This window comes from Anomaloglossus baeobatrachus, chromosome 10 (assembly GCF_048569485.1).
Source record: "Anomaloglossus baeobatrachus isolate aAnoBae1 chromosome 10, aAnoBae1.hap1, whole genome shotgun sequence".
Classification (NCBI taxonomy): domain Eukaryota; kingdom Metazoa; phylum Chordata; class Amphibia; order Anura; family Aromobatidae; genus Anomaloglossus; species Anomaloglossus baeobatrachus.
Genome location: NC_134362.1, coordinates 12,781,089 through 12,803,132, shown reverse-complemented (window position 1 = coordinate 12,803,132; position 22,044 = coordinate 12,781,089). Strand labels below are relative to the sequence as shown.

Below are 22,044 nucleotides of genomic sequence, written 5' to 3'. Positions count from 1 at the left end.
TGTGGCCTCCGGAGGCAGTGCTATACACCCAATCGTCTGGGTCTCCCAATGGAGCGCCGAAGAAAAGGAATTTACGGTAAGTAACAAAATTCCCTTCTTCTTCGGCGCTCCATTGGGAGACCCAGACGATTGGGACGTCCAAAAGCTGTCCCTGGGTGGGTAAAGAAATACCTCATGTTAGAGCTGCAAAGACAGCCCTCCCCTACGGGGAGGCAACTGCCGCCTGCAGGACTCTTCTACCTAGGCTGGCGTCCGCCGAAGCGTAGGTATGCACCTGATAATGTTTGGTGAAAGTGTGCAGACTCGACCAGGTAGCTGCCTGGCACACCTGTTGAGCCGTAGCCTGGTGTCGTAATGCCCAGGACGCACCCACGGCTCTGGTAGAATGGGCCTTCAGCCCTGATGGAACCGGAAGCCCAGCAGAACGGTAGGCTTCAAGAATTGGCTCTTTGATCCATCGAGCCAGGGTGGCCTTAGAAGCCTGCGACCCTTTGCGCTTACCAGCGACAAGGACAAAGAGTGCATCCGAGCGGCGCAGGGGCGCCGTGCGGGAAATGTAGATTCTGAGTGCTCTCACCAGATCCAACAAATGTAAATCCTTTTCATACCGATGAACTGCATGCGGATAAAAGGAAGGCAAAGAGATATCCTGATTAAGATGAAAAGAGGATACCACCTTAGGGAGAAACTCCTGAATGGGGCGCAGCACTACCTTGTCCTGGTGGAACACCAGGAAAGGAGCTTTGGATGACAGCGCTGCTAGTTCAGACACTCTCCGAAGAGACGTGACCGCTACCAGAAAGGCCACTTTCTGTGAGAGTCGAGAAAGTGACACATCCCTCAGAGGCTCGAAGGGCGGCTTCTGGAGAGTAACAAGGACCTTGTTTAGATCCCACGGATCTAACGGCCGCCTGTACGGAGGTACGATATGACAAACCCCCTGCAGGAACGTGCGCACCTGAGAAAGTCGTGCTAGACGCTTCTGAAAAAACACGGATAGTGCCGAGACTTGCCCTTTAAGGGAGCCGAGCGACAAGCCCTTTTCCAACCCAGATTGCAGGAAGGAAAGAAAGACAGGTAACGCGAATGGCCAGGGAGATACTCCTTGTGCAGAGCACCAGGATAAGAAAATCTTCCACGTTCTGTGGTAGATCTTAGCAGAAGTGGACTTCCTAGCCTGTCTCATGGTGGCCACGACCCCTTGGGATAATCCTGAAGACGCTAGGATCCAGGACTCAATGGCCACACAGTCAGGTTCAGGGCCGCAGAATTCCGATGGAAAAACGGCCCTTGGGACAGTAAGTCTGGTCGGTCTGGTAGTGCCCACGGTTGGCCGACCGTGAGATGCCACAGATCCGGGTACCACGACCTCCTCGGCCAGTCTGGGGCGACGAGAATGACGCGGCCGCAATCGGATCTGATCTTGCGTAACACTCTGGGCAAGAGTGCCAGAGGTGGAAACACATAAGGGAGCCGGAACTGCGACCAATCTTGCACTAAGGCGTCTGCCGCCAGAGCTCTTTGATCGCGAGACCGCGCTATGAAGGTCGGGACCTTGTTGTTGTGCCGAGACGCCATTAGGTCGACGTCCGGCACCCCCCAGCGGCGGCAGATTTCCTGAAACACGTCCGGGTGAAGGGACCATTCCCCTGCGTCCATGCCCTGGCGACTGAGGAAGTCTGCTTCCCAGTTTTCTACGCCGGGGATGTGAACTGCTGATATGGTGGATGCTCTTTCCTCTACCCACATCAAAATCCGCCTGACTTCCTGGAAGGCTTGCCGACTGCGTGTCCCCCCTTGGTGGTTGATGTATGCCACCGCTGTGGAGTTGTCCGACTGAATTCGGATCTGCTTTCCTTCCAGCCACTGCTGGAAGGCTAATAGGGCAAGATACACTGCCCTGATTTCCAGAACATTGATCTGAAGGGTGGACTCCTGCTGAGTCCACGTCCCCTGAGCCCTGTGGTGGAGAAATACTGCTCCCCACCCTGAGAGACTCGCGTCTGTCGTGACCACTGCCCAGGATGGGGGTAGGAATGATCTTCCCTGCGTTAATGAGGTGGGAAGAAGCCACCATAGCAGAGAATCCTTGGCCGTCTGAGAAAGGGAGACTTTCCTGTCTAGGGAAGTTGTCTTCCCGTCCCACTGGCGGAGAATGTCCCATTGAAGTGGACGCAGATGAAACTGCGCAAACGGGACTGCCTCCATTGCTGCCACCATCTTCCCTAGGAAGTGCATGAGGCGCCTCAAGGGGTGTGACTGACCTTGAAGGAGAGACTGCACCCCTGTCCGTAGAGACCGCTGCTTGTCCAGCGGAAGCTTCACTATCGCTGAGAGAGTATGAAACTCCATGCCAAGATACGTTAGTGATTGAGTCGGTGCCAGGTTTGACTTTGAAAAGTTGATGATCCACCCGAAAGTCTGGAGAGTCTCCAGCGCAACATTCAGGCTGTGTTGGCATGCCTCTTGAGAGGGTGCTTTGACAAGTAGATCGTCTAAGTAAGGGATCACCGAATGTCCCTGAGAATGCAAGACTGCTACCACTGCCGCCATGACCTTGGTGAAAACCCGTGGGGCTGTCGCCAGACCAAATGGCAGAGCCACGAACTGGAGATGGTCGTCTCCTATCACGAAACGTAGAAAACGTTGGTGCTCTGTAGCAATCGGCACGTGGAGATAAGCATCTTTGATGTCTATTGATGCAAGGAAATCTCCTTGAGACATTGAGGCAATGACAGAGCGGAGGGATTCCATCCGGAACCGCCTGGCGTTCACATGCTTGTTGAGCAGCTTTAGGTCCAGAACAGGACGAAACGAGCCGTCCTTTTTTGGAACCACAAAGAGATTGGAGTAAAAACCTTGCCCTTGTTCCTGCAGAGGAACAGGGATCACCACTCCTTCTGCTTTTAGTGAGCACACCGCCTGCAGAAGGGCATCTGCTCGGTCGGGATGTGGGGAGGTTCTGAAGAACCGAGGCGGAGGACGAGAACTGAATTCTATCCTGTACCCGTGAGACAAAATGTCTGCCACCCACCGGTCTTTGACCTGTGGCAGCCAAATGTCGCAAAAGCGGGAGAGCCTGCCACCGACCGAGGATGCGGAGGGCTGAGGCCGAAAGTCATGAGGCAGCCGCCTTGGAAGCGGTTCCTCCGGTTGCTTTCTTGGGGCGTGACTGAGCCCGCCAGGAATCTGAGCTCCTTTGCTCCTTCTGAGTCCCTTTGGACGAGGAGAATTGGGTCTTGCTGGAGCCTCGAAAGGACCGAAACCTCGACTGCCACTTCCTCTGTTGAGGTTTGCTTGATCTGGGCTGGGGTAAGGAGGAGTCCTTACCCTTGGATTGCTTAATGATTTCAGCCAATTGTTCACCAAACAGTCTATCTACAGATAGTGGCAAGCTGGTTAAACATTTTTTGGAAGCAGAATCCGCTTTCCATTCCTTTAACCACAAGGCTCTGCGCAAGACAACAGAGTTGGCAGACGCAATTGAGGTACGGCTTGTAGAGTCCAGGACAGCGTTGATAGCGTAAGTCGCAAACGCAGACATTTGCGAGGTTAGGGACGCTACTCGCGGCACTGCTGGACATATGATAGAGTCCACCTGTGCCAGGCCAGCTGAAATAGCTTGGAGCGCCCACACGGCCGCGAATGCTGGAGCAAACGACGCGCCAATAGCTTCATAGACAGATTTCAACCAAAGGTCCATCTGTCTGTCATTGGCATCTTTAAGTGAAGCCCCATCTTCCACTGCAACTATGGATCTAGCTGCAAGCCTGGAGATTGGGGGATCCACCTTTGGGCACTGGGTCCAGCGTTTGACCACGTCAGGGGGAAAGGGATAACGTGTATCCTTAAGACGTTTGGAGAAACGCTTATCTGGGCAGGCATGGTGTTTCTGGACTGATTCTCTGAAGTCAGCGTGGTCCAGAAAAGTACTCAGTTTACGCTTGGGATACCTGAAATGGAACTTCTCCTGCTGTGCCGCTGCCTCTTCTGCAGAAGGGGCAGGGGGAGAGATTTCCAATAGACTATTGATGGCCCCTATAAGGTCATTTACCATGGCGTCACCATCAGGAGTATCCAGATTGAGAGCGGTTTCAGGATTAGACTCCTGATCACCCTCCTCTGTCTCATCATGTAGAGACTCTTCTCGCTGAGACCCTGATCCGCGTGATGACGTGGAGGGTCTCTCCCAGCGAGCACGCTTAGGCTGCCTGGGACTGTCATCCGAGTCAGAGCCGTCAGGCTGAGATGCCTGGGACCCCCTTGAAGCTCGGATTAACTCCAACTGAGGGGGACCGGGGAACAGTGCCGCAGCATTGTCCATGGACTGAGTAACTGGTCTGGCCTGCAAGGTCTCTAGGATTTTTGTCATAGTGACAGACATCCTGTCAGCAAAAACTGCAAACTCTGTCCCCGTCACCGGGACAGGGTTCACCGGCGTCTCTGCCTGGGCCACTACCACCATAGGCTCCGGCTGACGAAGTGGCACCGGGACCGAACATTGCACACAATGGGGGTCATTGTAACCTGCCGGTAGATTAGCCCCACAAGCAGCACAAGCAGCGCTCACAGCCTGTGTCTTGGCACCCTTGCGTTTTGCGGATGACATGTTGTCGTCTCCTCAGAGCAAGATAGGGTATACAGCCAAGAAGCGACCTTACAGTGCAAAATATATATATATATGGTACAGAGAAAAAAGTACACAAATATCACACTGTGGCACTAGTGGGGCTAGCACTTAAGTGCTGCTTACCGCCCGCTAAACGCGGGTGTGTGGTCGCCAGAAATCCCTTGTCTGGGTCTCCCAGAGCCTGTGTCCGTTCTCCAGCCAGACTGCATGTAGGAATGGCTGCCGGCGTCCTGTGGAGAGGGGCGGGCCCTGGGCGTGTGCAGACATAAGAGCGGGAAACCTGCGTCCCCCTGTGCTCAGTGAGAGGGCTGGAGCATGTAAATAAGGCTCCAGCCCTCGGCGCTGATGAATCGTACAGCGTCTCTCCCTTGCCCTGATTGACAGGGCGGGGGCGGGAACGAAGCGGAGCTAGGCCGCAGAAGCCGGGGACTAAATTTATAAGCGACGCCGTCGTAAAAGCACGGTCGGCGCTAAGTCCCCGGCGCACTACAAGTCGCAGCCGCGCCGCCGCTCCAGGGGCGGCCGGCGCGGCAGTCCCCAACACATAAAGTCACTCAGACAAACTGTAGTGACTGTAACCCCAGCGCGCAGCGCTACTGTCCCCGGCGCACTAGCACACCCAGCAAGTCTGGAGTGTGCGCGGCCTGTACATACGGGGACACAGAGTACCTTAATGTCGCAGGGCCATGTCCCTGAACTGTACCCAGCTCCGTATCCAGCAGGTTCCATGGGTCTGTGGATGGAGCCCGGCCTCAGGGCTTGGGGGCCGGTAAGATCCCACTTCCTCAGAGCCCCTCAGGGGGATGGGGAAGGAAAACAGCATGTGGGCTCCAGCCTCCGTACCCGCAATGGGTACCTCAACCTTAACAAACACCGCCGACATAAAGTGGGGTGAGAAGGGAGCATGCTGGGGGCCCTAGTATGGGCCCTCTTTTCTTCCATCCGACATAGTCAGCAGCTGCTGCTGACTAAACAGTGGAGCTATGCGTGGATGTCTGACCTCCTTCGCACAAAGCAGAAAACTGGTGAGCCAGTGATCCCACTGGGGGTGTATAGCCAGAAGGGGAGGGGCCTTACACTTTTTAGTGTAATGCTTTGTGTGGCCTCTGGAGGCAGTGCTATACACCCCAATCGTCTGGGTCTCCCAATGGAGCGCCGAAGAAAACACATGAGCTGCAGTACCAGACATGGACAGTGGTGGCGCCGTTCCATTAGGATTATGCCAGCCATGACCCCAGGAGATACCGGCAGCTGTGAATGTGGAGGGGGCGATGGACTTCGCTGCAGTGACACTACATATAGGTGCAATCACAGGGGTATATCCGGGGGCTGCGGGGTGTAGATTTGCCCCCGTGCACATTGCTCGCTCCTTTCCACTACGTGAAGGGGCTGATTTTGTGGAAACGTGCGTCGATCCGTCCTATAAAGTTAGGATTTAGATTCTTCTGTAACCGAACACAGATGGGGGTAAAACACGGCTGGAAAAAAGCAATAAAAGCAGAAGGAATGCGGCAGCCGAGCACCAAATATGGAGACGGGAGGGACGCCACGGACCGACGTCTGCCGGCAATACGGGGGCTGAGTAATGACGCCGGCACGGGATGTGCGGACCACCCACCTCACCAGGTTTACGACAGGCACTTACTGCAGGAGCTTGACGTGATCCAGCTCGTGACAGGGGGGCAGGCGGCAGGCGCTGAACACAACGATCTTCCGGCCAAATTTGTCGTCGCCTGTGAAGAAAAAGGCAAAATGTGAAAAAATGAAAAAAGAAAAAAATAATTAAAAATCATCCAAAATATATCACCACCTACTCAGAAAACCATATATACCATATACCAAAAAGGGGGTCACATGGTGGGGGACGGGCGCTAAAAAAAGCAGTATTCATGGTCTAAAGCCGGTGGAGCATCCGAAGACGCCAACCTGACAGCGGTCCAGAATAGACAAGCGTGAAAAGCAAAAAGCCCAGCCACATCCGGTCCAAGAATCACTGGTCAGGATCAATAATTCAGAGAGGAGGTCAGCACCATATGGCGGCCGCACCGGAGAGGGCAGAGGCACCACGCTCAGGGGTCCGGACCTCCGGGGCACGCTGGGGACTCACCCCACTACAACAGGTTAATGACCCTGCATAGTAAGGACGGCTACCTAGAAGGTTGTGAATGTGATAGCCACGACCACTGTCCTGCTAGCCACAATGCCACGGACTGCTCTGTGTCAGCGACTGGAATGACACAATGACGCCGGACAGAAGTGATGGACGGAGGAAGACGTCACAGGGAAAGTCTGCATCGAGGCTGTGAGAAAGGCTCGTACCAGACGTCCCCGGAGAGAAGAAAATAAACCGGCCGCTATTAATATCACAGGACGAGGACGCAAGAGGGATCCTGAGATTACACAAGATCCCACCGCTAGAATATAGGAAAGATCTGTGCTGTACACTGCAGCTGCTCTCTACACCCAAACTACAGGTTGTCCGCTACCAACAATGTGTCCTGTGCGGTGCAGTATATAGAGGATGTGCCCTGTGCGGTGCAGTATATAGAGGATGTACCCTGTGCGGTGCAGTATATAGACGATGTGTCCTTTGCGGTGCAGTATATAGAGGATGTGTCCTGTGCGGTGTAGTATATAGAGGATGTGTCCTGTGCGGTGCAGTATATAGAGGATGTGTCCTGTGCGGTGCAGTATATAGAGGATGTGTCCTGTGAGGTGCAGTATATAGAGGATGTGTCCTGTGCGGTGTAGTATATAGAGGATGTGTCCTGTGCGGTGCAGTATATAGAGGATGTACCCTGTGCGGTGCAGTATATAGACGATGTGTCCTTTGCGGTGCAGTATATAGAGGATGTGTCCTGTGCGATGTAGTATATAGAGGATGTGTCCTTTGCGGTGCAGTATATAGAGGATGTGTCCTGTGCGATGTAGTATATAGAGGATGTGTCCTGTGCGGTGCAGTATATAGAGGATGTGCCCTGTGCGATGTAGTATATAGAGGATGTGTCCTGTGCGATGTAGTATATAGAGGATGTGCCCTGTGCGGTGTAGTATATAGAGGATGTGCCCTGTGCGGTGTAGTATATAGAGGATGTGTCCTGTGCGGTGTAGTATATAGAGGATGTGTCCTGTGCGGTGCAGTATATAGAGGATGTGTCCTGTGCGGTGCAGTATATAGAGGAGGTGTCCTGTGCGGTGCAGTATATAGAGGAGGTGTCCTGTGCGGTGCAGTATATAGAGGATGTGTCCTGTGCGGTGTAGTGTATAGAGGATGTGTCCTGTGCGGTGTAGTATATAGAGGATGTGTCCTGTGCGGTGTAGTGTATAGAGGATGTGTCCTGTGCGGTGTAGTATATAGAGGATGTGTCCTGTGCGGTGTAGTGTATAGAGGATGTGTCCTGTGCGGTGTAGTATAGAGGATGTGTCCTGTGTGGTGTAGTATATAGAGGATGTGTCCTGTGAGGTGTAGTATATAGAGGATGTGTCCTGTGCGGTGTAGTGTATAGAGGATGTGTCCTGTGTGGTGTAGTATATACAGGATGTGTCCTGTGAGGTGTAGTATATAGAGGATGTGTCCTGTGCGGTGTAGTATATACAGGATGTGTCCTGTGAGGTGTAGTATATAGAGGATGTGTCCTGTGCAGTGTAGTATATAGAGGATGTGTCCTGTGCGGTGTAGTATATACAGGATGTGTCCTGTGAGGTGTAGTATATAGAGGATGTGTCCTGTGCGGTGTAGTATATAGAGGATGTGTCCTGTGCAGTGTAGTATATAGAGGATGTGTCCTGTGAGGTGTAGTATATAGAGGATGTGTCCTGTGAGGTGTAGTGTATAGAGGATGTGTCCTGTGCGGTGCAGTATATAGAGGATGTGTCCTGTGCGGTGTAGTATATACAGGATGTGTCCTGTGGTGTAGTATATAGAGGATGTGTCCTGTGCGGTGTAGTATATAGAGGATGTGTCCTGTGCAGTGTAGTATATAGAGGATGTGTCCTGTGAGGTGTAGTATATAGAGGATGTGTCCTGTGCGGTGTAGTATATAGAGGATGTGTCCTGTGCGGTGTAGTGTATAGAGGATGTGTCCTGTGTGGTGCAGTATATAGAGGATGTGTCCTGTGTGGTGCAGTATATACAGGATGTGTCCTGTGCGGTGCAGTATATAGAGGATGTGTCCTGTGCGGTGTAGTATATAGAGGATGTGTCCTGTGCAGTGCAGTATATAGAGGAGGTGTCCTGTGTGGTGTAGTATATAGAGGATGTGTGCGGTGCAGTATATAGAGGATGTGTCCTGTGCGGTGTAGTATATAGAGGATGTGTGCGGTGCAGTATATAGAGGATGTGTCCTGTGCGGTGCAGTATATAGAGGATGTATCCTGTGCGGTGCAGTATATAGAGGATGTGTCCTGTGCGGTGTAGTATATAGAGGATGTGTCCTGTGCGGTGCAGTATATACAGGATGTGTCCTGTGCGGTGCAGTATATAGAGGATGTGTCCTGTGCGGTGTAGTATATAGAGGATGTGTCCTGTGCGGTGTAGTATATAGAGGATGTGTCCTGTGCGGTGTAGTATATAGAGGATTTGTCCGCTCTCCTGACCTCCATCAGACAGATCGGGGGGGGGGTCTCTCCTCCATCAGACGGGGAGTGGGGGGGGGTCTCCTCCATCAGACGGGGAGGGGGGGGGGGTCTCCTCCATCAGACGGTGAGGGATGGGGGGGGTTCTCCTCCATCAGACGGGGGGGGTGTCCTCCATCAGACAGATCGGGGGGGGGGTCTCTCCTCCATCATACAGGGAGGGGGGGGGGGGGGGGGGTCTCCTCCATCAGACAGATCGGGGAGGGTCTCCTCCATCAGGCAGATCGGGGAGGGGGGGTGTCCTCCATCAGGCATATCGGGGAGGGTTGGGGGGGGGGGGGGAAAGCTCCTCCATCAGACATGGTGGCTACTGTTCTGTATTGAGTTCTGGGGGAGAAAATCATTCATCGGGAGATCTCGTGCGGGGGAGGAGGTGGGGGGGAGGGGAGAGGAGGTGGGGGGGGGAGGGGAGAGGAGGTGGGGGGAGGAGGTGGGAGTTTGTTTTTCTTGCATGGGGGTCCTTGTGAGAAGATCTGAGGATCTGGAGGAGTTCTGGATTCTGCGGCCGGAGCAAACATGACTCGTTATGCAAAGTATGCCAGAAATGTTCTGCGAGATAAGACAGAAAGTCTGGAATCTGCAGCACACGAGCCGCGGCCTCAGCAGCCGGAGGACACAGAGACCGGACCAGCCCTGACATCCGCCCTGCAGTACCAGAACCGGACCCGTCCTGGATCACCGGAGATTCTGCACCCAGCAGCCGGAGGACACAGAGACCGGACCAGCCCTGACATCCGCCCTGCAGTGCCAGAACCGGACCCGTCCTGGATCACCGGAGATTCTGCACCCAGCAGCCGGAGGACACAGAGACCGGACCAGCCCTGACATCCGCCCTGCAGTGCCAGAACCGGACCCGTCCTGGATCACCGGAGATTCTGCACCCAGCAGCCGGAGGACACAGAGACCGGACCAGCCCTGACATCCGCCCTGCAGTGCCAGAACCGGACCCGTCCTGGATCACCGGAGATTCTGCACCCAGCAGCCGGAGGACACAGAGACCGGACCAGCCCTGACATCCGCCCTGCAGTGCCAGAACCGGACCCGTCCTGGATCACCGGAGATTCTGCACCCAGCAGCCGGAGGACATGGAGACCGGACCAGCCCTGACATCCGCCCTGCAGTACCAGAACCGGACCAGTCCTGGATCACCGGAGATTCTGCACCCAGCAGCCGGAGGACACAGAGACCGGACCAGCCCTGACATCCGCCCTGCAGTGCCAGAACCGGACCCGTCCTGGATCACCGGAGATTCTGCACCCAGCAGCCGGAGGACACAGAGACCGGACCAGCCCTGACATCTGCCCTGCAGTGCCAGAACCGGACCCGTCCTGGATCACCGGAGATTCTGCACCCAGCAGCCGGAGGACATGGAGACCGGACCAGCCCTGACATCCGCCCTGCAGTACCAGAACCGGACCAGCCCTGGATCACCGGAGATTCTGGTCTCGGCACACCGTGTATGCCTATAAATAAGGACAACTGGGAAAACCGTACTTATGTAGGGACTTTTACAAAGACGCGACTTATTAAAGGGGCGAGGCTCATAAAAAAAACAAGTGTGGCTTGTGCGTGGTCTGTAAAATAATGGGTGCGGTTCCCTTTAATGCGCTGCTCAGCAGATAACAATTGTTTAAAAGGGCTCAAACTGGTCCCAGTATAAATGACTGGAAGTGACACCATGAAGAAGTGACGGCAGCAGATAAGTGCGGGAATGGGAGCGCCACTGCAATGCTCAGGTGGTCTCTGGTACTGCAGCAATATCAGAGTCTAATGGCAGGAACGTTCTCTCCTGTTCTGCAGACGGATAAGTGCGCACAGGACTTTAACGCGGGAACGTTTCCTTTTTTTCCACTTCAGGTTTTCAAAGCCTCTTGTTAGAAAAAAACAAAGTGCGGTTCATTTCTTGGAAGTGGATCCGGATAGATAACGCGTCACACCAAGTGCTGTCCAATCAGACGGCTGCAAAATGCACCAACTCCCAAAAATGGAACGTTCCGTGAAGCGGATTCCATTAGAAAATGCTGCATTTGTGTCTCACATAACGGTGTGTGCCTAAGAGACGCCTCCACAGCACAGCCCGGCCCTCCTTCTGCCATTGTCTTTACGGTTCAGCAGACGAGTGTCAGCGAGTCCAGAAAGGCGCTGACCCGGAGCCGATACTGAGGCCATAGAGAATGACCGGGGAGAGGACTGCGGGGACATGTCGTGCCGCAATGTGCCCAACTCTACAGAGCATTCCCCGCGGCCTCCCTAGAAGCCATACCCCGGCCGTATTACTTACACGGAGAGGCCTCCCTAGAAGCCATACCCCGGCCGTATTACTTACACGGAGAGGCCTCCCTAGAAGCCATACCCCGGCCGTATTACTTACAAGGAGAGGCCTCCCTAGAAGCCATACCCCGGCCGTATTACTTACACGGAGAGGCCTCCCTAGAAGCCATACCCCGGCCGTATTACTTACAAGGAGAGGCCTCCCTAGAAGCCATACCCCGGCCGTATTACTTACAAGGAGAGGCCTCCCTAGAAGCCATACCCCAGCCGTATTACATACAAGGAGAGGCCTCCCTAGAAGCCATACCCCGGCCGTATTACTTACACGGAGAGGCCTCCCTAGAAGCCATACCCCGGCCGTATTACTTACACGGAGAGGCCTCCCTAGAAGCCATACCCCGGCCGTATTACTTACACGGAGAGGCCTCCCTAGAAGCCATACCCCGGCCGTATTACTTACAAGGAGAGGCCTCCCTAGAAGCCATACCCCGGCCGTATTACTTACAAGGAGAGGCCTCCCTAGAAGCCATACCCCGGCCGTATTACTTACAAGGAGAGGCCTCCCTAGAAGCCATACCCCGGCCGTATTACTTACAAGGAGAGGCCTCCCTAGAAGCCATACCCCGGCCGTATTACTTACAAGGAGAGGCCTCCCTAGAAGCCATACCCCGGCCGTATTACTTACAAGGAGAGGCCTCCCTAGAAGCCATACCCCGGCCGTATTACTTACAAGGAGAGGCCTCCCTAGAAGCCATACCCCGGCCGTATTACTTACAAGGAGAGGCCTCCCTAGAAGCCATACCCTGGCCGTATTACTTACAAGGAGAGGCCTCCCTAGAAGCCATACCCCGGCCGTATTACTTACAAGGAGAGGCCTCCCTAGAAGCCATACCCTGGCCGTATTACTTACAAGGAGAGGCCTCCCTAGAAGCCATACCCCGGCCGTATTACTTACAAGGAGAGGCCTCCCTAGAAGCCATACCCCGGCCGTATTACTTACAAGGAGAGGCCTCCCTAGAAGCCATACCCCGGCCGTATTACTTACAAGGAGAGGCCTCCCTAGAAGCCATACCCCGGCCGTATTACTTACAAGGAGAGGCCTCCCTAGAAGCCATACCCCGGCCGTATTACTTACAAGGAGAGGCCTCCCTAGAAGCCATACCCCGGCCGTATTACTTACAAGGAGAGGCCTCCCTAGAAGCCATACCCCGGCCGTATTACTTACAAGGAGAGGCCTCCCTAGAAGCCATACCCCGGCCGTATTACTTACAAGGAGAGGCCTCCCTAGAAGCCATACCCCGGCCGTATTACTTACAAGGAGAGGCCTCCCTAGAAGCCATACCCCGGCCGTATTACTTACAAGGAGAGGCCTCCCTAGAAGCCATACCCCGGCCGTATTACTTACAAGGAGAGGCCTCCCTAGAAGCCATACCCCGGCCGTATTACTTACAAGGAGAGGCCTCCCTAGAAGCCATACCCCGGCCGTATTACTTACAAGGAGAGGCCTCCCTAGAAGCCATACCCCGGCCGTATTACTTACAAGGAGAGGCCTCCCTAGAAGCCATACCCCGGCCGTATTACTTACAAGGAGAGGCCTCCCTAGAAGCCATACCCCGGCCGTATTACTTACAAGGAGAGGCCTCCCTAGAAGCCATACCCCGGCCGTATTACTTACAAGGAGAGGCCTCCCTAGAAGCCATACCCTGGCCGTATTACTTACAAGGAGAGGCCTCCCTAGAAGCCATACCCCGGCCGTATTACTTACAAGGAGAGGCCTCCCTAGAAGCCATACCCCGGCCGTATTACTTACAAGGAGAGGCCTCCCTAGAAGCCATACCCCGGCCGTATTACTTACAAGGAGAGGCCTCCCTAGAAGCCATACCCTGGCCGTATTACTTACAAGGAGAGGCCTCCCTAGAAGCCATACCCCGGCCGTATTACTTACAAGGAGAGGCCTCCCTAGAAGCCATACCCCGGCCGTATTACTTACAAGGAGAGGCCTCCCTAGAAGCCATACCCTGGCCGTATTACTTACACGGAGAGGCCTCCCTAGAAGCCATACCCTGGCCGTATTACTTACAAGGAGAGGCCTCCCTAGAAGCCATACCCCGGCCGTATTACTTACAAGGAGAGGCCTCCCTAGAAGCCATACCCTGGCCGTATTACTTACAAGGAGAGGCCTCCCTAGAAGCCATACCCCGGCCGTATTACTTACAAGGAGAGGCCTCCCGTATCTCCAGAGAAATCTTCCAGAAATCAGGAAATCCAGAAGGTTTCTTGTGCAACAGAATCTCGGGATCCAGTGCAGGCGAGGAGAATGACGCTGATGACGTGAACGTAGGAAGGTGACGGACCAAAATGTGTGCACCACAAGACGGACTCCCCTCCGGATGCCATCCGCCAAGCTGCAGGTACGGGCACAATGTCCTGCGCCTCCAGAGCCAGGCGGTCAGTTCCCATCTCCGGGCGCCGTGAAGCTACAGGTACCGCACACGAGGCTGCCGCGATGCCACGCCGTGCCACGCCACCACCAAACATTACACAGCTTCATCCTATAGAAGTTTTATGGATTAGGGTACTTTCACACTTACGTTCGGCGGTCCGTTACTATGGAGACTAGCGCAGTCCGTTAACGCACTGCGCTATTCTCCATAGACTTGTATGGATGATGAACTGTAACGCAAGTGTCAGCGTTGCATCCGCCGGACGACGCAGCGTCGTTATTTTGACGCTGCATCAGGCGGAAGGAACGCAGCATGTAACTTTTTTTTGAGCGGCGGAAACCTTTATTTTTCACTGCACATGCTCATTTTTTTTTTAATTTATTTATTTTTTTAAAATCACAGAAACTTTATTTTGTTTCTCGGTGGCCGAACGTTCAGTTGAGCCACCAGCCGCCGGCATGCGAGAGCTCTCAGCTGAGCGCCCCCGGCCGCCGGCATGCGAGAGCGATCAGCTGAGCGCCCCCGGCCGCCGGCATGCGAGAGCGATCAGCTGAGCGCCCCCGGCCGCCGGCATGCGAGAGCGATCAGCTGAGCGCCCCCGGCCGCCGGCATGCGAGAGCTCTCAGCTGAGCGCCCCCGGCCGCCGGCATGCGAGAGCGATCAGCTGAGCGCCCCCGGCATGCGAGAGCTCTCAGCTGAGCGCCCCCGGCCGCCGGCATGCGAGAGCGATCAGCTGAGCGCCCCCGGCCGCCGGCATGCGAGAGCTCTCAGCTGAGCGCCCCCGGCCGCCGGCATGCGAGAGCTCTCAGCTCATTGTTCACAATAGTCTGCTGCCGGTAAAACTGTAAAGAAGAAAAGAAAAAAAAAAAAAAAAAAAGCTTTCCGTTGTTTTGTTCGATCCGTTCCATCCGTCACACAACGCAATACAACGAATGCCATTCAACGCAAGTGTGAAAGTAGCCTTATTCGTAAGGATGACTTGCAGCAGGAGGTGACGTTATGTGTTCTGCACTGAGCTCCCGATATTCAGTATGATCAGCCCCAACAACAAGAAAGTGACGGCGTGGTGGTCTGAGGTCACACGGTGAATCTGCAAAGATTGTGATATATGCTGCCGCTACAGTAGGTGGATCTGGCCTTGTTGCATGTCCCAGTATGTTGGCCCCCCCCAGCCTTACCAGGTTTCTGGCAGCTGTCCTCCATTATTACCGCCTGTGATGACAGCAGCACACAGAGGAGGGCAAACAGCGACTCTCAGAGAAATTGTGCTGCGGGAATGTGGCAGGAGACATTCATTGAAATCTGTGTTTAAAGGGAACCTGTCAGGTGCAATATACTCCCGGGACCATGAGGCGCTCTGGGTGTATATTGATTAACGCACAACACGCTGCACCGCTGGTGACACTGCATTGAATAGCATGTTAGTACACCCCTGTGGACGTGCTGACATGCTAAGAGGGCAGCTAGTCGGGGGAAATAACGCCCTTGCGACTAGTCCCCTCGCTCATTAGCATGAGATAAAAGATGTTTAGAAATACTTAATATACAGATCTCTATCTATGCGAGTGTATACAGGGACGGTTAGGCAGGGATTAGCAATATACACAGAACTGCTCGTGGTTGTCACTGCAGATTGCACCTGACAGGTTCCCTTTAAACATCCGCATCTATAGAGAGTGACCCGATCACTAGATGTAATGTCCCAGTGTGAGCCCAGACTAGTACAAGGAGGTAACGCGGCCACGTAAGCACTAATCTGTGCCGCTATACACAGAACAGGTCCTTACCCGCCACTTCCACAATCTGGTGACGGGCGATGTCGTAGTAAGGGTCATCCCAGCGCAGGTGAGTGATGGGGTCCGGAGAAGGTTTGGAGTCATCTGCAAAGGAGAAAAGAAATCCATCAAATGTATTAGAACAATTAAAAGGAGAACAATGGACTTTATAAGCCTCGTGGTGCGGTGACTCTTCCATCCCAAGAACAGTTTTCAAGCCTTTAAAAAGGTCCTTAAAATCTGAAGCGTCCGGCACCATACGGCTTATGAAGCACTTTTTTGGTCAGTTTTTGCAGCGCTGTCTCCTTATTCTTCTAGGCGTCTGTAGCGGCAGTGATTGTCCGCAGGCCGTGCACCCGCAGCGCTGTCTCCTTATTCTTCTATGTGTCTGCAGCTGCAGTGATTGTCCGCACGCCGTGCACCCGCAGCGCTGTCTCCTTATTCTTCTAGGCGTCTGTAGCGGCAGTGATTGTCCGCAGGCCGTGCACCCGCAGCGCTGTCTCCTTATTTATCTATGTGTCTGCACCTGCAGTGATTGTCCGCAGGCCATGCACCCGCAGCGCTGTCTCCTTCTTTATCTATGTGTCTGCACCTGCAGTGATTGTCCGCAGGCCGTGCACCCGCAGCGCTGTCTCCTTACTTTTCTAGGTGTCTGCAGCTGCAGTGATTGTCCGCAGGCCGTGCACCCGCAGCGCTGTCTCCTTACTTTTCTAGGTGTCTGCAGCTGCAGTGATTGTCCGCAGGCCGTGCACCCGCAGCGCTGTCTCCTTATTTATCTATGTGTCTGCACCTGCAGTGATTGTCCGCAGGCCGTGCACCCGCAGCGCTGTCTCCTTATTTATCTATGTGTCTGCACCTGCAGTGATTGTCCGCAGGCCGTGCACCCGCAGCGCTGTCTCCTTATTTTTCTAGGTGTCTGCACCTGCAGTGATTGTCCGCAGGCCGTGCACCCGCAGCGCTGTCTCTTTATTTTTCTAGGTGTCTGCACCTGCAGTGATTGTCCGCAGGCCGTGCACCCGCAGCGCTGTCTCCTTATTTATCTATGTGTCTGCAGCTGCAGTGATTGTCGGCAGGCCGTGCACCCGCAGCGCTGTCTCCTTATTTATCTAGGTGTCTGCAGCTGCAGTGATTGTCCACAGGCCGTGCACCCGCAGCGCTGTCTCCTTACTTTTCTATGTGTCTGCACCTGCAGTGATTGTCCACAGGCCGTGCACCCGCAGCGCTGTCTCCTTATTTATCTAGGTGTCTGCAGCTGCAGTGATTGTCCGCAGGCCGTGCACCCGCAGCGCTGTCTCCTTATTTATCTATGTGTCTGCACCTGCAGTGATTGTCCGCAGGCCGTGCACCCGCAGCGCTGTCTCCTTACTTTTCTATGTGTCTGCACCTGCAGTGATTGTCCGCAGGCCGTGCACCCGCAGCGCTGTCTCCTTACTTTTCTATGTGTCTGCACCTGCAGTGATTGTCCACAGGCCGTGCACCCGCAGCGCTGTCTCCTTACTTTTCTATGTGTCTGCAGCTGCAGTGATTGTCCACAGGCCGTGCACCCGCAGCGCTGTCTCCTTATTTATCTAGGTGTCTGCAGCTGCAGTGATTGTCGGCAGGCCGTGCACCCGCAGCGCTGTCTCCTTACTTTTCTATGTGTCTGCACCTGCAGTGATTGTCCGCAGGCCGTGCACCCGCAGCGCTGTCTCCTTATTCTTCTAGGCGTCTGTAGCGGCAGTGATTGTCCGCAGGCCGTGCACCCGCAGCGCTGTCTCCTTATTTATCTAGGTGTCTGCAGCTGCAGTGATTGTCCGCAGGCCGTGCACCCGCAGCGCTGTCTCCTTATTTATCTAGGCGTCTGTAGCGGCAGTGATTGTCCGCAGGCCGTGCACCCGCAGCGCTGTCTCCTTACTTTTCTAGGTGTCTGCACCTGCAGTGATTGTCCGCAGGCCGTGCACCCACAGCGCTGGATCTGTGCTGCTCCGATATTCATGAAATGTATTAGCTATAATAAAGTCACCAGCACATGAGCAGCGTTACCGCCGCACATGAGCAGCGTTACCCCCGCACATGAGCAGCGTTACCCCCGCACATGAGCAGCGTTACCCCCGCACATGAGCAGCGTTACCCCCGCACATGAGCAGCGTTACCCCCGCACATGAGCAGCGTTACCCCCGCACATGAGCAGCGTTACCCCCGCACATGAGCAGCGTTACCCCCGCACATGAGCAGCGTTACCCCCGCACATGAGCAGCGTTACCCCCGCACATGAGCAGCGTTACCCCCGCACATGAGCAGCGTTACCCCCGCACATGAGCAGCTTTACCCCCGCACATGAGCAGCGTTACCCCCGCACATGAGCAGCGTTACCCCCGCACATGAGCAGCGTTACCCCCGCACATGAGCAGCGTTACCCCCGCACATGAGCAGCGTTACCCCCGCACATGAGCAGCGTTACCCCCGCACAGGAAGGAAAAGGGGGGCTCGAAATCACACAGCTGCGGAGAGACCACCCCATCCGAATAAATGAAGAGCACCAGAACACCCCTTTATGCAATGGTGACCAGGCACCTGGAGTTACCGAATAACCCCGATACTATTGCACCTGCAGAGGTCAGGGCATGCTGGGAGTTGTGGTCCTGCAAAGACTGGAGACCACTGCTGTATAGAATAGTATAACGGCAGGTAACTGATAATTGTAATGTTCACAATACAGGGGCCGGGGCCTGGAGAAATCGCTGTGAAGATCGCACAAAGCCGGCATTGTGTCCGTGCAGATGTGTAATGAGGGGCGCGACATCACACGGGGTCTTCGTGCCGCTACAGAATTAACTTTCAGCCTCTTATCTGTATGAGAAGGGTCTTATTTGTACATTATGCCCCCCCTACCCACGGCTCGGACCCCAAAAACCCAGGGGCCTGAAACATCCTGTTAGGCTGAAGCCGTGGCTGCGCCTATGGGACGGCCGGATACAACCATCACTCCCAGCGATTACCTGGGAACTGCTCCGCAGCCGCCCATCAGTAATGATCTGCCCCACAGCTCATACTGACGACCTATTATTACACACAGGTCTGCTATTGTTACGTCCGGGACCACCCCTTACTGACAGGGACCCTTCTAACAAGTAAGGCTTGTCCGCAGCGCCGCCCGCCATCACCTGACTTGGGGAGGTCCTGCACGTCGTCGGACGGCCAGTTCCGGTCATCCAGGGACGCCAGCTTCAGCTGATCCAGGGACTGAGTCGTCTCATCTCGCTCCAAGTCGTCCTGCAGATCCGACAAAGCTTCTGAAGTCATCATGTGCTCTGCGAGAAAGGAGCGGAGCGTTACCGAATACCGCCAATAAACCGCAATCACCGCCTCCACCGCCATACACGCTGGAGTATCACCACTGAGGCACTACAACAAGCTGAGGCTGGGAAACAGCTACTTATGCAGCAAAACATGTGACAAGCCGGACTGTCAGCTCACTGAGGGATCAGATCACAGCTGCCTATTGAAGTCTATGGAGAGAGGATGGGGCAAAGAGGAAAGAGAGGCCAAAAGAAGCACACGGACCCCTGAAGGAGCTGCCTAGGAAGTGTTCACACCTCTGAGCTGGGATCACGCTGCTTCCCAGTATTTCTCTCTCACTCCAGAGCTTGACTCACAGCCGCACTGCTCAGTACTGCTGTGTAATGTCTTCCATGTTGCTGCCGCTTTGTAGTATTTTTATCTCACTCCAGAGCTGGAATCACAGCTACACTGCTGCAATACTAGACAACCTATAAACAGGGGGGCGCTGTGTTGAGAAGAAGGCAGCCATGTTTCTTATCCTGGACAATCTGATTACAGCCACCTCCATCACATATGGGTTGTAGGAGCCCCGTGTTTTCTCTGGGGGCAGCGGATGTGATCCAGGTCCTCGTCCTGCCATTGGATAGCGCTGGCACTATGCCCGGGGTGCACGGAGGAAGGCAGTGAGCTATCCAATCTTCTGACAATAAAGCCTTAACCTCTGAGTCACTCTATAACCGCAGGCTGCGTACTGAGGCCGGGGCGAGAGACCGCACGACACTCTCCGTATAGAACCGAAACTTCCCGCTTCTCACAGAAATAAAAGCGCCGACTACTTAAGATTTCCAGGAGGAAATACAGAGGGGCTGTCCCCGAGCTCCGAAAAGGAACCTGTCACCAGGGTTTTGCTATGTAAAGTGAAAGCAGCATGATATAGGGGCAGAGACCCTGATTCCAGCGATGTGTCAGTTACTGAGCTGCTTACTGCAGATCTAGTAGTTCTCTGAATGCTGAGATGTTTATAACTCTACCCAAAAACACTGACACCTCTGTGTATGCTGTGCATAGACAGAAAACTGCCAATCTCTGGTGTTGGCAAGGATATACAGGGCTGAGCACTCACAGCTAGATCTGCAGCAGATAAAACAGGGATTTCATCAAAACTGAAGAAAGCCGCTCAGTAAGTGACACATCGCTGGACTCAGGGTCTGTGACCCGACATCACGGAGCTCTCAGAAGGGGAGCAAAAAAAAAACTCAGCTTCCCAGTCATCTTGCAATTAATTTAATCCTATCTGACAAGTGAAATATTAAAGGGCGATCCTCAAAAACTGCAATCCTCTATACACAGAGCAGATGATAAAGGTCTGACAGCGGGGACCACCCCTGAGCATGGGGACGGGGGTCCCGGGGTCTCCAGTGTGAATAGAGCATTAGTGCACACGAAGCCATCACTGCTAATGCAGCATCTTGCAGGAGGAAGCAGCTGAGAAGGAAAAGGAGGAGGAGGCGGAGACCAGACACCGCGGCGGGCCACAGAGACGACGCGACACCGCGGCTGGCCACAGAGACGACGCGACACCGCGGCGGGCCACAGAGACGACGCAACACCGCGGCTGGCCACAGAGACGACGCGGCGGGCCACAGAGACGACGCAACACCGCGGCTGGCCACAGAGACGACGCAACACCGCGGCGGGCCACAGAGACGACGCAACACCGCGGCTGGCCACAGAGACGACGCGACACCGCGGCGGGCCACAGAGACGACGCGACACCGCGGCGGGCCACAGAGACGACGCGACACCGCGGCGGGCCACAGAGACGACGCGACACCGCGGCGGGCCACAGAGACGACGCGACACCGCGGCGGGCCACAGAGACGACGCGACACCGCGGCGGGCCACAGAGACGACGCGACACCGCGGCGGGCCCCAGAGACGACGCGGCGGGCCACAGAGACGACGCAACACCGCGGCGGGCCCCAGAGACGACGCGACACCGCGGCGGGCCCCAGAGACGACGCGACACCGCGGCGGGCCACAGAGACGACGCGACACCGCGGCGGGCCACAGAGACGACGCGACACCACGGCGGGCCACAGAGACGACGCGACACCGCGGCGGGCCACAGAGACGACGCGACACCGTGGCGGGCCCCAGAGACAAATCAACGCAGCGGACCCCAGAGGCGATAACACGACAATGCGGCGAGCCCCAGAGGCGATAACACAACAGACCCCAGAGGCAATAACGCAGCGGGCCCCAGAGACTATGCGACACCGCGGCGGGCCCCAGAGACGATGCGACACCGCGGCGGGCCCCAGAGATGATGTGACACCGCGGCGGGCCCCAGAGATGATGTGACACCGCGGCGGGCCCCAGAGATGATGTGACACCGCGGCGGGCCCCAGAGATGATGTGACACAGCGGCGGGCCCCAGAGATGATGTGACACAGCGGCGGGCCCCAGAGATGATGTGACACCGCGGCGGGCCCCAGAGATGATGTGACACCGCGGCGGGCCCCAGAGATGATGTGACACAGCGGCGGGCCCCAGAGATGATGTGACACCGCGGCGGGTCCCAGAGATGATGTGACACCGCGGCGGGCCCCAGAGATGATGTGACACAGCGGCGGGCCCCAGAGATGATGTGACACCGCGGCGGGTCCCAGAGATGATGTGACACCGCGGCGGGCCCCAGAGATGATGTGACACCGCGGCGGGCCCCAGAGACGACGCGACACCGCGGCGGGCCCCAGAGACGACGCGACACCGCGGCGGGCCCCAGAGATGATGTGACACCGCGGCGGGCCCCAGAGACGATGCAACACCTCACTTGGACTCCAACACGACACTATGGCAGACCCCAGGGACAGACGTCGGCCCCTACGGATCCCGGAGACATCATTCCCCCAGTTGGGCTGTGATGGGGTGGTCGTCCATCCTCGCTCCCCTCAGGGCTGGTGACAGCCCCTCCCCGCGGACACGAGGACCCGCACCCGGTCATGTGACCGGCCCCGCCCTCTCA

At 55.4% G+C, this 22,044-nt stretch overlaps 1 protein-coding gene across 3 annotated transcripts in view; it reads right to left on the bottom strand.

Moving 5' to 3' along the window:
- Positions 1 to 22,044, bottom strand: part of ARHGAP1 (Rho GTPase activating protein 1) — a 52,667-nt gene that overhangs the window by 30,341 nt on the left and 282 nt on the right. For 2 of the 3 annotated variants that reach the window (XR_012727230.1, XM_075325521.1), the window contains exons 2-4: positions 18,899 to 19,045; positions 15,768 to 15,860; positions 6,276 to 6,363 (exon numbers count right to left, since the gene is read on the bottom strand). Coding sequence is in view for 2 of the 3 variants with exons in the window: in XM_075325521.1 (XP_075181636.1) it covers positions 6,276 to 6,363; positions 15,768 to 15,860; positions 18,899 to 19,040 (323 nt within the window). In the remaining variant the exon portion in view is untranslated. Of the gene's footprint in view, positions 1 to 6,275; positions 6,364 to 15,767; positions 15,861 to 18,898; positions 19,046 to 21,852; positions 21,969 to 22,044 lie in introns of those variants that run through there. The other variant, XM_075325522.1, reaches the window with a different exon arrangement.